This window comes from Condylostylus longicornis, unplaced genomic scaffold, assembly GCF_029603195.1.
Source record: "Condylostylus longicornis isolate FDR11 unplaced genomic scaffold, ASM2960319v2 ptg000077l, whole genome shotgun sequence".
NCBI lineage: Eukaryota > Metazoa > Arthropoda > Insecta > Diptera > Dolichopodidae > Condylostylus > Condylostylus longicornis.
Window position 1 is genome coordinate 6,319,132 of NW_026578045.1, and position 15,819 is coordinate 6,334,950.

Genomic DNA, 15,819 nt, shown 5'->3' on the forward strand with positions numbered 1-15,819 from the left:
TTGGGTCACTAGACTCTAGAAATCTTTTTCATGTCAAATATTTTTTTTTTTGCTTTTAGTGTCATAATAAAATTGAGTTATTATAGGTGATTTATATTAGCAGTTGTTTTCAAAATTTTTCTTGTTTTTTCTTTGAAATGCATCAATTTTACACAATATTTTAATATAGACTTTAAATTTTTAAAATGAAAAGGTATGTTAACCTTAAAAAAAAAAACAGACTAAATTAATTGTCTAGCTTCTTGCGATTGTGGGAGTTTAAAATATGAAATCAATATTATTTTGTTGATTATAATATTAAAATGAATTGGACAAGTGCTTCTGACAAGTATCAATTAATTAATAATAATTTTAAGAGGTCAAGTAAGTTCAAAAATTTAGAAATTGTCAAATCGTCTTGTAGTGTTCACATTTATCTTTTAATGTTCTCTAGGTAAAGAATGGCCTCTTGTTATTCATAAGAAAATTTTGGAGTTCTTACTTCTTTTAAATTTTGTTTTCCTTAAACAATCACCATTTTCTACTGTTATATTGTTTTCAGTGTTAATTCTAGATCACAAACCATAAATGGAATCAATAATTTCAAGCAACTAATACGCCATCATAATTTTTGAACATTGAATACACATTCTTTAATGAATTTTACTAAATTACAAAATTATATTTGTGATTAAATTAAGTGTAACATTCTATGTGTATGATTGCTTTAGATAGACGATGAAATGCAATTAAAATATTATTTGAAATAGCTGTCAAGTGCCTAAAATAGGAGGTTTGGAACATTTTGTAATTATTAATATGTAATATACAGGCTCTGCCATACAACAGTTTAAGAGGGACTTAAGTATATATTAAATACAATATAGAGGGTGACCAGTCCCATTCACTTACAGAAAGAATATAGGCAATAGTTGAATTTCAAACAATAGAATGGTTGTGTAAATTAAATTGAACTACATAAAATATGAGTAAATCATTTAAATGCTAATTTTCTTTAATATTTATTTTATTGAAACGAATTTTTCTATCAAAATGTACTACAACACTACGGCGCTCCCAATTGAAATATGCAAACCCAGCATTCATAACCATGGCTGAATAAAACCAATTTTCGGCTCCTTCCATTGACTCCTCCAAAGTTTTGTTTCCGACACTGTTCCCTTGTGATAATCGCAAATATTTTTAAATACTTTAGAAAATTTTTTGAAATAATTAATTATATTATACTTACATTTTTCTTTTTCTATTCTTTTATTTCCAGGCTGGTTTAGATCTTAAAGAAAATTTAGTTGCTGGTGCGGCACCATGGCCATATCCATCAGTATATCATCCTTATGATACAGCATTTGCTGCATATCCTTTTAATAGGTAAGTGTAATATAAATTTTATTAATTTCATGAAATATCAAATTTTACCCCTATAAGTATGCAATTTTTTTCAATATTTCAAATGTTACATAATAATATGAAAATTAAAATTGGTACATTTTATTTCTTGTTATAAGAACACATAATATTTGTGCACATTTAATAATATTTTAAGGATAATTTTCTCTTTATATTGGAATAGAAGTGAAGGACAAAAATTATTCAAGAGAACAGCAAAAAAAAAAAATACATAACCTTTAATGATCATTAACTTATTATTAAGGCATTTTATAATACCAATTATTATTACCAATATATTGCCATCACATTTACTAAATGGCCAATTAGTGGTTTTAATATAATGTTAAATTTTGTATTAAAAAACCACAAAATTGAATATTCAAGGGTTCTAGGAACATTGTACAGGGAAAAAAAATTTTTTTTTTAATTTTTTTTTTTGAAAACAACACCAAGTTGTTAATATAATTATGCATATAGCTGTAATAACAAAAAAATATATTTAATTCGGTTAAAATATTAACAGAGTTTGGGTGTGTGCATAATGATAAAATATGAGAATTTTACATAAAATATCGGTATAGAACACTATATAGAGTTAATGAATGCTTTCTGTTGTAATATTGAACTACATACTGCTTATACAGTTCAACACATATACATATCTATGTATGTATATATACAACATTGTTTGTAAATTAATTGTGGAACCTGATGTTTTTAATTGTTTTATAGTGGTAACGTTAAAATTATGTATTTTAAGTATATAAAACAATGTAAATGGTCAAAAATTATTTTTTATTAATATTTTATAATTAAAATAGCCCTCATAGACTGTATAAGTATATAGATAGGAAAAAAACCAAAAATTTATTTAAGTAAAGTAAACTTACATTCAAAACAAGTAGATAAAGTAGATGCTTTATGTAATTTATAATAATTTATTAAAATTTTTGATTTATTAAAATAAAATTTTAGAAATTTTTATATATAATAAGTCTATATGAATAGTGATATAAATATGTATGTGTACAAATCAAATGTGCGACAATAAATACCCAATTGCTTTAATTCAAAACATTTAATTTTTGGTTTTGTTTGAAAATATTCAAGCATTGCATTCATAATTTTTAAATAGAGAAGAGATGAAGCAATTTTTTTATTCTGTTTATTTATCTCATGGTTTCATACACTTTTTTTAACACATGAAATATCAGTTCAAGTGTTGAATACAATAAAATTAGAAATATTAGGCAATTTCAATCGAATATCAAGTATTAGTCTCAATATTTATAATTTTGACGGTAAGAGGGCTCTATTAATTATGCTACCTTAAAATGCTTGTTTTTTCACATAACCACATTTAAATCACTCCCTATAATATTAAATATTTTGATATTATCCATATAGAACTGCAACTTACTACATATTTTGTAATTAAAATTTTTGAAATGGTGGCAAATATTTTCAGTATTTTGTAAATTTGAAAATTCAAATATTTTGAGTTAGTACAATCTTGAATAAAGTGGGCAGTATTAGTATAAAATTATGCTACTATATGGGAATTTTTTATATTATTATTAAGGAAGCTTCAACATTTACTGAAAATAGTATTAAATTTATGTTCAAGATGGACGCGTATAAGGATTAAAAGATATTTTTTTTTTTTTAATTTTCCAGGAAAAGCGTGTAATTTTATGGTTACTGCTTTTTATATGATTATAAAGAGGGCATGGAATGACGCTTCTAGGTCATGTTCCACTATTTAATTGCGTGTGTAAAAATTGGATTGAAAACTCCAGTTACATTGGATTGAAAACTCAATTACATTTTGTACTATTTATTTAATTGCGAAACCTGCAATAATTAAATATAGTTTAAATATTAATTAAGAAATCAGATTTTAAACTTTCTTTAGAAAATTTCGAATTAACTTTAAATTATATTACAATTGTAATTCTGCACTATGGTATATAAGAGCAAATATTTAAATTGTTTGATTACTCCGCAAAGATAAAGGTCTTTCGCATACAATTTATTTTATTAATTTTTAAAGTATAAATACAATTATAATAATTTAATAATATTATTTAAACTCAGCACGTTAAATCAATACCATTTATTCTATTATTTTCTCCTAATATTCAATCACAGTCATTAAAAAAGATCATGTTTATTTCATATACCTAACTTCTTATAAAATTGTGTACACGCAATTTCATGTATACAAGCCATTTATTCACATCGTGCAAATGTTCATTGTAATTTTAATAATATTATTATACAAAGTGATTACATTATGAATTTATAAAAATCAATTTTACATTATTCTAATTTTGTCATATACGAACGGCTATACACCATATACAAGTGAAAGAATAAAATAAACGAGAATAGATATGGTTGACCATGTCAACTCTGTGATACCCGTACGAATAAATGATTTTAAAAATTGATATACAAGTGAGTTTCATACAAACTCTTACTTTTATACATGTAATACTACGGAAACTACAGTAGTTACCACACAAACCCATACAATCTAAAAGAGTTTTACTGAAAATGATGGTCACATCACCGATTTCGTTAGTTTAAAAATTTCAGCTTTGTAGTTTCAATAGTTTCTGAGTTATGATCAAACAACTGAGTTTTATGGAATCTACCACAAGTAGTCGAGAAATTTCAACGGCATTTATCGAACATAAGAGGGCTAATACTTGTTTTTAAAACTATACTCTGAATAATATCTGAGGTACCAGAAAGAGCCAACCAATTTTAATGACTTTTATCAAAAACAATCGTAGCTACCTGATTATACCCAATTTAAATAGGATTGTAGCATTTACTATAAAAAATCATTTGTAAAAATTTGGTCAGGTTATTTCAAATATTTTTTGAGTCACTGAGACGGACGGACACACATGGTTAAATCGGCCCAAAACTCGACATTGGTTAAAAACATATATTTGAGTCTATATCCCAGACTATTATTTACATTACCGTGTTTACAAACGGTAAGGCAAATTTAGTATAGCCTCCGAGCATACGATGGTACGGGTATAAAATTATTAAAAAAAAAGCAAAAATAAAATTTTCTATTGAATTTTCACGGTATTTTTATTTATTAGTTATTACACATTTTATTTTTTGTAAAACATTGTCACATAAAAATTTAATTCACTTACGTATAAACGATATTACGAAATATCGTAATTGAAATTCAGATTGTGTTTAAACAGAAAATCATTTAAATGAACAAGAAATTGTCAAAATTCAATTCAATTCAAGAAGTTATACACTGCGTACATAACTTATAAATGATTTAATGATAGGAAATTTTTCAATACTCGTATTAGTAATTGCGGGAGGGAAGCGAAGAGGACCACAGCCCGATGACGAGTTTATGGTTTGCTTATATTAATAAAAAAAAAAATAAGAAAAGAATTTTTTAATTTTTTTTTTCAATTTTGTTTTCTTTTGAAATATTATAAAAATAATAATGATAATATTTTTAACATGTATATTTAAAAAAAAAAAAAAACTATCATAAATTTATGTTTAGTGCACGATACTTTGGACATGATGACAAGTTCATGACACTTAATTAATTCGAGGTGTGAATAATGTTAGTTTTGTTTTCTTTTTCTGTTCTTTAACATTCGGCATTTTATTTTCGTTCTTTCTTCCATTATTATTTTTATTGTTATTCTTGTGTATACTTTCGATTCATTTTATTTTTGGATCTTTAATGTAGTGTTATTTGAAAGTGTCTTCAGTATGGTATAATTGTGGTGCGTCTTTTCATGCAAAAAGAAATAATCTGTTCTGGGGACAGCACATAATCGGCCGCGATGTGTATTTCTCGAACAATAATATTCCTAGAATAATATAGAAATCCTTATTTAAACTATTCTTAAACGCCAAACGATAAGGTTGCATGGAATTGTGAAAGTGTGCTGTGAACTCTTATTTCAAGTTCAATGAAAGCTAGTAACATATTGGTTAATATAACTAGATAAATGTAAATTTGGATTTTAGAAGAGTTTCATTTTTTGTATTATCCATTATTATATCAGTTGCAATATTATGGTATTAAATTTTAAACAAAAAAATTTGATTTTCTTTTATGACTATATGAAGGCAAATAATATATAAATTCAGCCCGTTGCATAATCAGTTGCTGGCAACAGATTTCTTTGAAGAGGTAGAGTGTTCATCATATTGTAACAAGAAGGTTACAATAGGCACATAATATTTAAAAAAATATTCCTCAATTATTATATTAAAAATAGTCAAAATTTTAGAATATTCCCATTGTAAAAGTCGAGTTCTTGAAACGCTACATAGTCCACAACTTAATCAATTTGTCGCACAACCAAAAACTAAGCTCATTTAATATAAATTTTTAATTCAAATCGATTCAGTCGAAATCGAAATATACGAGTCCACACGAATATACCGTAATTTAGCACGGAAAAATGAATTTCTGCCGAAAAGACGAATTACAAAATTTGGTGCCATCACATAACCTCCCTTATTGTACGCAATGCGGTCGGTACAAAAAAGGAGAAGAATAAGAAAAATAAATTCTCTTAAATTTTATTTTCTTGATTATTATCACCAATAAATATTAAGAAATCGAAAAAAAAAAATATTTTTGATATTTTTAAATTAAATGTTTTTTTTTTATACGAAGGGCGGGTTGAAAATATTTTTTATAGCAAATTAAAATGTTTTAATTTGCAAAAATTGTGAATTTTAAGCGTATGCTTTGTCACTTCCGAAACGGATTAGAGATGAAAAGTTTTGGGTTGTTATTAGGATACGGGATTGTTCAAAGTCAAGAAACACAAATGCACAGTGAGTCAAGAAACACAAATGCAAATGCAAATTATAAATTTCATGTTTGACCTTCAATTCTGAAATGCAAATCTTAAAGTTAGTCAACCCGTTAAGGGATTTATCTCTTTTAGGCCTCAGTAAATTTCAAGAGTGTTCAACGTCAAAAAGTTTCTTTCTTCACAGAGCTGTTACCTGAAGCGATCGTTAGGAAGAAAAAACTATAAAAATAACATTTTTTATGAATATCAACTTTGAAAAATATTACCGAAACACAAGATCCCATCATGTCAGCCCCCCATTTTTTTGCCTCTTTAATTTAAAGAATTTATTGAATTCCCTTCTATTAATCTCTTCTAAATATACCATTTAAACAACCATTCTTAAGTATAAGAAGTGATGACCGTGTAATGGGCAAACAAAAATAATAATGCATGAAAATGATTTGTATAAATCAGCTACTTATACATACCTACTGTGTACTTAAAATTGATGTTTACTAGATGTAGATAGATAATTTATACAATTACATTTTTTTTGCATATACAAACATACATCTTTTAATAATAATATTTTCTTATGAAAAATATATAAATTTAAATTAATAATCAGAATAAAAGAATAAAATGCGAAATATAAAAGAATTGAATATGAACACTTTAAAAAAGTGTTTAGCTTTCTTACCCGTACAACAAAATTTATTGTCATATTTTTCTGTATGATTTTAGACAGGTAAGTTATGTTTTCTTTAAAAGAGAAGAGTAATGAATAAACAAAATTCTTATATGAGTACAAGAAATTTATACTACATATATTGGATGAGTCTTATATGTTCTCAATAATTTTTAAAACAGTCATAAATTTTAAATAAATTTTCGTTGTTCATTCGTTTATTTTATAAACTCGGTTTTGTAAAATAGCACATTTCCAAATGAATAATAAACTTAAAAGAAAGAACGACAGAGACTAATGTTGTAGGTTAGGTTAGGTTAGCTTGCACGGCCCCTAAAGGGTACACCTAGGCCATCAAGGGTCAATTTGTGATGCCGCCGGATCCTGCCCCTCTCCCTCATTAGAACCAGCCCGAGTTCCTCAGAAATCTAATGCTGTAACTGACTTAATATTAGAAAATTCGGTCATAATTATTGCATACTTTTAGGATTATAACTTGCATAAAGGTCGTAACGGTTAATTTTATTGAATTCAGCGTTAATATTGTCATTGCGACGTTAACTAAGCTGATTCGAATTAGAAGGACAAAATTTAAATTACATTTTAATCAAAAATGGTTGTGATTTTCCGAAACAGCAGTTTTTCTAAAAGAAAAAGGGCGTATTTAGAAATTTGACCCGCCATAACTTTTAGAATGTGAGATGTAGGTAAAAATTTTCTTCTAGAAAAATTTATTGTAAAACTTCATACGCCTCTCTAAAATAATGTTCAAGTTTTGTTAACAAACACACGGACAGATAAACGGGCAAATTAGAACTGATGATCACATTTTTTCCAATTTTGTTCCTAATACATTATCGAATGCGTGTACAATATAATCATTTAGTATGTTCAGAAAAAAAAAATGGCAATTTAACAAAAAACCAACAATAAGAAGAACAAAAAAATAGAATTGTAATTTTGAAAATAAAAAAATTACAAGTTTTTAATTTACATTTAACAAGAATTTGTTGAAAACAATACTATGCTTCCTGTCACGGATTGTTAAAAAAAAAAAATCGTAAGTTTGTACATATGAGGCACATAACAACCGAATTGAATTGAATAAATTGTTAAAAAGTGTAAAGTAGTAAAAAAAAAATAAAATATAAATTATGAAAATTTTATTTTATATTAAAAAAAAATTACAATACACGCACATAATAATAATTTGTATGCACCTATATAATAAAGAGAATGCGTGCTTACAATCACTTCCGATCCTATATACTATAAAACTATTAAATGATTTATGTTTCTTTTATAATCTGGCCTAGCCTATTTTTAGATTATATAGGCATAGCTAATATGCATTTTTAATAAGAAAAAATATTGTTTTGTGCCAGTTCTTCAATAACCTGAAACTATAAATTATATTCAGAAGAGAAGCTATATTAAAGAACAATAATTCAAAATATAATATTTTGATGAAATAAACAAGAATTAATTTTTGTAAAATTTTTTAAAAAGTACCTATATTTTATAAAATTTATTATCTTTTTATTAATATTTTCTAAATTAAAGTATTCGTTTTAAAATAAGAATTGTTGCACTAACTAGTGCCTATATTATTTTTTTTAAGAAAACTTTACATTTGTTTTGCTCTAGTTTCTCTTATTAATTTTATTCATTCTATTGATAATACTCAATATTGAAAATCGAATACTCATGAGGACAAGAACAAATTTACAACAGAAAAATACAAGTTTCTTAAGAGGAAACTTATGTATGAAAAGGTCTGAATTGCATGATAGGCAATGCTATAATGTTATAGAAAAATTCATAAAGTGAGCGAATAATTTACTGCTATTTAAGATAAACAAACTACCGAGCGTTCTGTTTCAATCATATATCAATCCTATTATACTCAATTTAGACAAAATTAGATTATGTTGAATTCTTGAAGCTATTGTCATCAAAGATATTTCGCGAAAATATCCAAATAAATATGAAAGTATTATGTCGATGCTATGCAAATATTTAGATACAGTAAATGAACTTGAAAATCGAGCGTCTAGTAAAAATACTGAGCGAATTGATAATACTGATGAGCTATTTTACAGTAGTTCTCGAAAAATTATTGAATAGTTATATGACAGTCTAAATGAATGTAATCCCATTTTTAATAGTTTGTACACAAGAGTTGTGTTGAATTAATAATATAAGATTTTATTTTTTGTTTAGAATTCTTATTTTCTGAAATATTTTGATTGTCTTTTTATAACAACTTCTAAAGCAATTATACGAAATTTTCTATTAACTGTTAAAAATTTTATTTCTGCACTTAGTAAACTAAAACCGAACAAAGACCTATGGCTATGACTGTTGAATATTTAAAAAAAAATTTTAAATTTTCAGGGTATTATAGACTCAAATTGAGCGCAATAAATAATATTTACACTGTGGTTCGAACTATGGTACAAAAAATTTTATTATACATTACATAAAGTTTAAAGTAATTTAAACAATTCAAATTTAAAATCATATACAATCATATTTTAAATGTCTACGAGTATTACAACATCTAAATTATATAAATAAATCATATTATGAGCAATATTTTAAAATCATAATCACAATTATTTACCTACCTACCCTATAATCGCATATCAAACCCCACTATATACTTAATTGTATAATCACAAAAATTAATCGAATAATATTTATGTAAACAATATTGTATACCTACATTTGTGTTAGTATATTATGACAAAATGGGTGTAAAACTATTGAGATAACAATAATAGTAACAATTATTATATTAAACATAAAAATTAAAAAAAAAATAATTTGTTCAAATTGACAAAATTTATAATGGTTGTGCACTTTGTATGAAACGAATCGGAAAAACCAATAATAATTGACAAAAATTAAACTTGTAATAAAAAAACTACATATTTGTTTTTTTTGTAATGTATGGTGCACTTATTGTATTTTTTAACAATTTGTTGAAGCATATATGACATATAGGGTTACTCAGATTGGGGAATTTCCCGATTTTTTTCCATGTTCATGTATTAACACATGATAGAGCCGTATTGTATGAAAACGAAGAAGTTTGGTATGAAGCTTATTATCATACAAAATATTTTTGTCAGTGGCATAATTTTAGGATAAGCCTACAAGTGTCATTGATGGTTTTCACATTAACATTGAAATTTTTCTCATACTCTTTTAATTATTGTTGGCTTGTATGGAGCTTGTATGAAGAATGTAAATTTAAGTTTTTTATAACTAAGTATTTGAATTTTATTCAAATATAATTAGATTGCAACTGATATACATGAATGCTTTTTTTATTATACCATAATACGTTGTTATATTGAGTCGAAAGAGGAATAAAAATTTTACATTAGGACAAGAATCCTTATTAGCTATTCCAATTATATTATTTTTTATTCGAAATTTCAAAAATGACAATGTTCACAGATTTCATATTATAAAATATTTAACTTAAATTCATGAGTTATGAAGAACCCTATACTACTCTTAAATACATTTAAAAGTGTTATACAAATATATGTTAAATTTAATAATTTATTTTTAATTATCAAAACAAATACAACGGCTGTATTATAGAGTTTTTTATTCGAACAAAATGATACTTAACAATTATTTACTCAATCATTTGAAAAAAAAAATACAAGCATATTAAAAAAAAAAACAAAATGAATGTTAGGGTGTTAATTATTTTAATGTGTTCAGTACATATTTTACACCTGAATAAAAATTACATGACTTTATTATTAATAAATTTTTTTTTGCTTTATTGTTTTAGATATTGCAAATAATAAAATTACACACATACATATACGATTATTGAGTAATATAAAAATAATAAAATTTTTAATAGCTAATAATATTATTAGAACAGTAATTTATAATTTGTTATACTCTAACAGTAGGTATAATAAAAAACTTTAGATTAAATTTTAAGATTATAACAAAATTTATTTTTCTTTGGTTTTGAAAACCAGTTCAAATACAAAATTACTTTATGGCTGTAAAAAAAAATTAGGTGTATGAATCATAAAATAAGTTTTAATTTATTAGAAAACAAGGCCGAAAACTGTAATATTTCTAATACTGAGGTTAGAAACTGTTATATTGAAATCATGATGTTTAGTAATAATTTTATTATTATTGGTTATGCATAAATTATTAGAAATAAACTACACTGAATACTATTTCATTCTATTATATTGAATTCTAGTATGTCATTCTAATACTAATATATCATTCTCAACCACAATAGTCAAAACAAAACGGAAGTTTAGACAAGTATTATGCTCAAATGTATTGCGGTGAATGGCTATATTTTTGTATATGGAAAATAAACATCAAATCATCTATAATCTATGCCTATAGGTTAGTTTTTACTGTAGCATTACAGGATTTCCGTACATAAAATATCAGTCCTACAATTTTACTCCTACGTATTCCTAAACAATTCTTAGTTTTAAGTTCATGTAAAAGAAACATACTATAATTAAGAATTGTTCGTTGATTCCTTAAGGCAAATTAAGGAATTAACGAACTCTTAATGTATAACAGTTAATTAACTGTTATATATATAACAGTTAACTAACTGTTATATGTATAACAGTTTCGAATGTATAATAATTTTTCGAATTTCTCGAATAGTGCAATTCACACTATTAAAAAATGTCGCCTTTCCCAGTTTTTCATTTTAAAATAATTAATGTTATAACTATTGGCGAAAAAGTTATTTAGGCCACAACTAACACCGACGAGAGCCAGTTGCCGATGATTGCAAGCCTCTGATATAATTAGATATATACATAATAATATATGCACGTACTCAGAAACTAGAATAATTAAAACAAAACAAAATCAGAAAACAAAACCCAGACTAATATACTCGTAGGCTGGTATATAACATGTATATACCTTGATGAAAGTTTTGTATTTTTTTAATATCCACCTGTGTAATTTGTACAACAATATGGTGATCTATTATGTCTGAACTTTTGATTATTACATAAAAATAGTATAAAAATAATAAAAAGTATACGTGACATTTTTTTTTTTGCTTACTATGTTTTTTTTTTTCCTTGATGTTCACATATGTTGTTCATGTCAAATTTATTACAAAATCATAATTTACAATAATTCGTAAATTTCCCGATCATATACATAATTTATTTCGATGTTTTCTGTTATAATTTTATACAAAGCAGTTAAAGGCTAGATTGAACTCTTGTATTGCGCGATGTATTGAGTTCGTATAACAGTTTATTCTTTAAAAGTAATCTAAAATAGAGTATTTATTTTCGATTTTTCTATGTGTTTATCCTTCTATTCAATCGGGCAAAATTAAATGAAATTATGATTACGTCAATTGAATTATAATTAAAAGGATTATTTTACAGTATAACAGTTTTAATATGTATAGAAATTTTCCAATTTTTGTCCAGTATATTATTCAGATGAGGATGCATTTTTAAATTACATCAAACAAAGTCTTCTTGAACAACTTTTTGGAAATATTTTGTTGCCTTAAAATCTGTGCTAACACTTATACACTGAGAAAAATACTAATAAGTTGTACTCATTCACCACAACAATTATCGGTCTTTGTCATGCAATATTACATTGTTCAATAGAATCATTAAAACCAGCTGAACTATATAAAAGTTTTACAATATCGAGAAATTGAAATGGTTAATTTTTTTTTATTTTAATTTGAAATCAAAAATAAAACTTCAATATAATGTTTATTTTTATTATCGTTTTTGTTTTTTTTTTGCAAAATACAATGTGTTATTAGTTAAATCGCTCACATTTATCATTTTTTATCTTTCTTACTATATAATAAATTAATGTTATTTATAAAATGAGCAAAAAAAAATGTTCGATAAAAATAATTGACATTTTGTTATAAAATCAGATTTTTTTTTGTATTTAAAAGGTCGCGATTAAATTTTTGCATATTTAGATAGCCATTTTAATAAATTCTAAAGTTAAATAGTTGATATTGTTATGTAACATGTTTTAATACAGAATATAATAATAAAAAAAAACGTGGGTAGGGTATGCACGCATCTATCATTTTTTTTTTGTTTATGAACAAATTCAATTAATTATAATTCAATAATTTAAAATTATTGAATTATTTTCTCTGTGTATACACATTATGGCAAGCACAATTATATTGTAAGATACTAAAATTAGCGGATAATAATGCTAAAAATTATTATTGAATTAAAAAATGGAATAATTGGCTAAATGAAAGAATGAGTTTAGCGTGGTTTTGATTCATCATTTTCAATGCATTGCAAGTCATATTCTAAAGATTTGAACTCTTTAGGAACACACAGCAAATATTTTTGCCGTTTATCTTTAAAGATACAAAAACATTTATTTCTGCATATTATTTATAAAACAAATTATAACAGAAACATGGTTTCTTTAGCAATTTTAATAAGACGTGACAAATATATTTGTTAAACAAAAAGTTTTATTAACTTAAGATAGTTAAGTACAGACTCAGTTTATTTATTCCGATACTATGATTATCACTGCCTATATCTCTATAGTAATAAATTCAATTGGTTGCTCAATTGCTTAAAATTTAAAGACGGCAACACTCATATTCAAATCATAATCATAAATGAAATCATAAAATTTTTATACATACTAATTGAGTAGTTTCAATTATTTATGAAGTAAACGTTGTATACCCATAATACTATTATAAAATCAGAAAAGATCAGAAATTTTTAACCAAAAGTTTTAAATTCCTTTAACGAATAAATTTTAATTCCAAAATCGTTACTTTGCTAATAATTTTTTAATTTATGAAAAAAAAAGTCATTAATCATTTCCTCAATTTTCGTTTTATATGGCAAAATAATGTGACCAATTAAGATAGTAAATTTTATAATATAACCATTCATTTGCTATACATAAGCTTGTCACATAATATGCGCACATAATGTATGGACATGTTTGGAAATTGAAGCATGTATAATAAAATTATTTAATCTTTTATGGTCTACTGAACTAAATTACATGGAAACCAAAAGAATTTCGTTTTAGAAATTTAGATAAAAATTGTATAAAATTTATCTTAAAGGTAACCCAGATTTTCTTTTAAAATTTTAAATAAGACATTTTCTGTTTTTTTTTTTATACACATAATCTTTCTATCCTGTTCCTTCTTTGATTTGATTTCAGAAAACAGAAAAAAATTACCTTTTGCAAATTATTTATTTACTTGTTTTTTTTTCTTTTTAATTATTTTACATCCGTTTTAAGTCATTATAATATTAATATTGTCATATAACTATAATATACTAGTATATTTTGTTGATTATTTTCATATGCAATATTAATTATGGAAAAATTATTAGACATGAACGGTAAGATTTTATATTCCCAATATACAATAAATAATATCCAATTAATGAAAAGTAAATATTATAAAATAGTGTTGCCATCTTTTTGAAGTGAATAATGAATTCAGAGGAGAAAAATTAACAATTGGATAACAATGAAAGTAATATTGTCGAAAATTGGCTTTCTTGAATTCTATCAGCAACAACAATTTTGCAATCTAATTCATTAATATTTACGATTGAGCAGAATTGAGGGGTTCACGTCCAAGCTAAACTCAACAATTTGATTTAATTCAAAATTATTGAACTATTGAATTTAAATACTCGCTTCCTATTTTATATAAGCAATTAAGGAGTTATGTATTTTATATTGATGGAATTTGGAGAAATGCAAGTCTCGGGAGAAAATATTAGAGAAGTTTCAATTAAATTCACTTAAAAATATGTCAGCTTTGCAAAGAATAACAATTCAATTAATTGTGAAAATTATACGTAATCTTGTTGTAATGCCACATGCATACTTCACCACTTAAATTAAATTTTTTGAAAATTAATACTAAAATTTTTATACTAGATATTATAGATTAACTCATTCATAACGCAAGAGCACAGTCTTTGCTGTTGCGTTGTTATTACGATTTTGGATTTGGTTAATTTTGTTACAAAATTCGGATTTTTAACAGTTTATTCGGAGTAGATGTTTTTTTTCCACACACAAAAATTTTCTAGTTGTATTACAAAACTTTTTTCATCATAGCCCGATGGCAACTCTTTTCTATTAGTAAAAACTCTTTCTGTATAACAATTTTCTTTTATTCAATATCACTTACTTTTTTTTTTTCAATTTATTCACATAACAACCATTATTAGAGTCTCTCTTTGAAATTGAATTTCAATTAAGAAAAAAATAACTAGATTTCATAAATAAAATTTTATTTGATTTTAATTACACAGAATTCAATTTATATACAAAACTATTATGTGTATATAAATATTAATTTGTTAATGATATACTAATTTTACTGAAATTTATATTGGTAATTAAAATACTAAGTTTGTCTCATAACTATATATTATTTCGAAAAATATGCAATTAATTTTATAATAGATTTGTATAATGTCTATATAGTATTAACAGTTCTGTTAATTGAATATTAAATGGTATATATACTAATTATGTGGAGATGATTTAATAATTATTGCTTATTAAAATGGTCTGATGTGGTTTGAATGCTCTGCTATGCATTTTTTAATTCGAAAAATTAATAATTTATAATTTGGTGAGGAATATACAACTGAATCAGTCCTTTTATACTAGAATCATCATAGAGAAATTCTCATCTGTTCGAGCGCTTTTCTTACTACATAGAAAGCAAATTATTGTATACATTACATAGAATGATTGAGAGATTGCTACAACAAATGAAATATCTAATTCGCATTGAATTTATTATAGAATTGTCTCTGCAGCTCTTATACATGAGTGCTCTGTTGAAGTATTCTTGTATAAATTTATTAATTA

At 24.7% G+C, this 15,819-nt stretch overlaps 1 protein-coding gene across 1 annotated transcript in view; it reads left to right on the plus strand.

Annotated features, from left to right (window-relative positions):
• The window catches only part of LOC129612770 (homeobox protein araucan), a 98,484-nt gene that overhangs the window by 59,228 nt on the left and 23,437 nt on the right, over positions 1–15,819 (plus strand). The window contains exon 3 of the mRNA XM_055526531.1: positions 1,262–1,368. Coding sequence (XP_055382506.1) covers positions 1,262–1,368 — 107 coding nt within the window. The remainder of the gene's footprint in view (positions 1–1,261; positions 1,369–15,819) is intronic.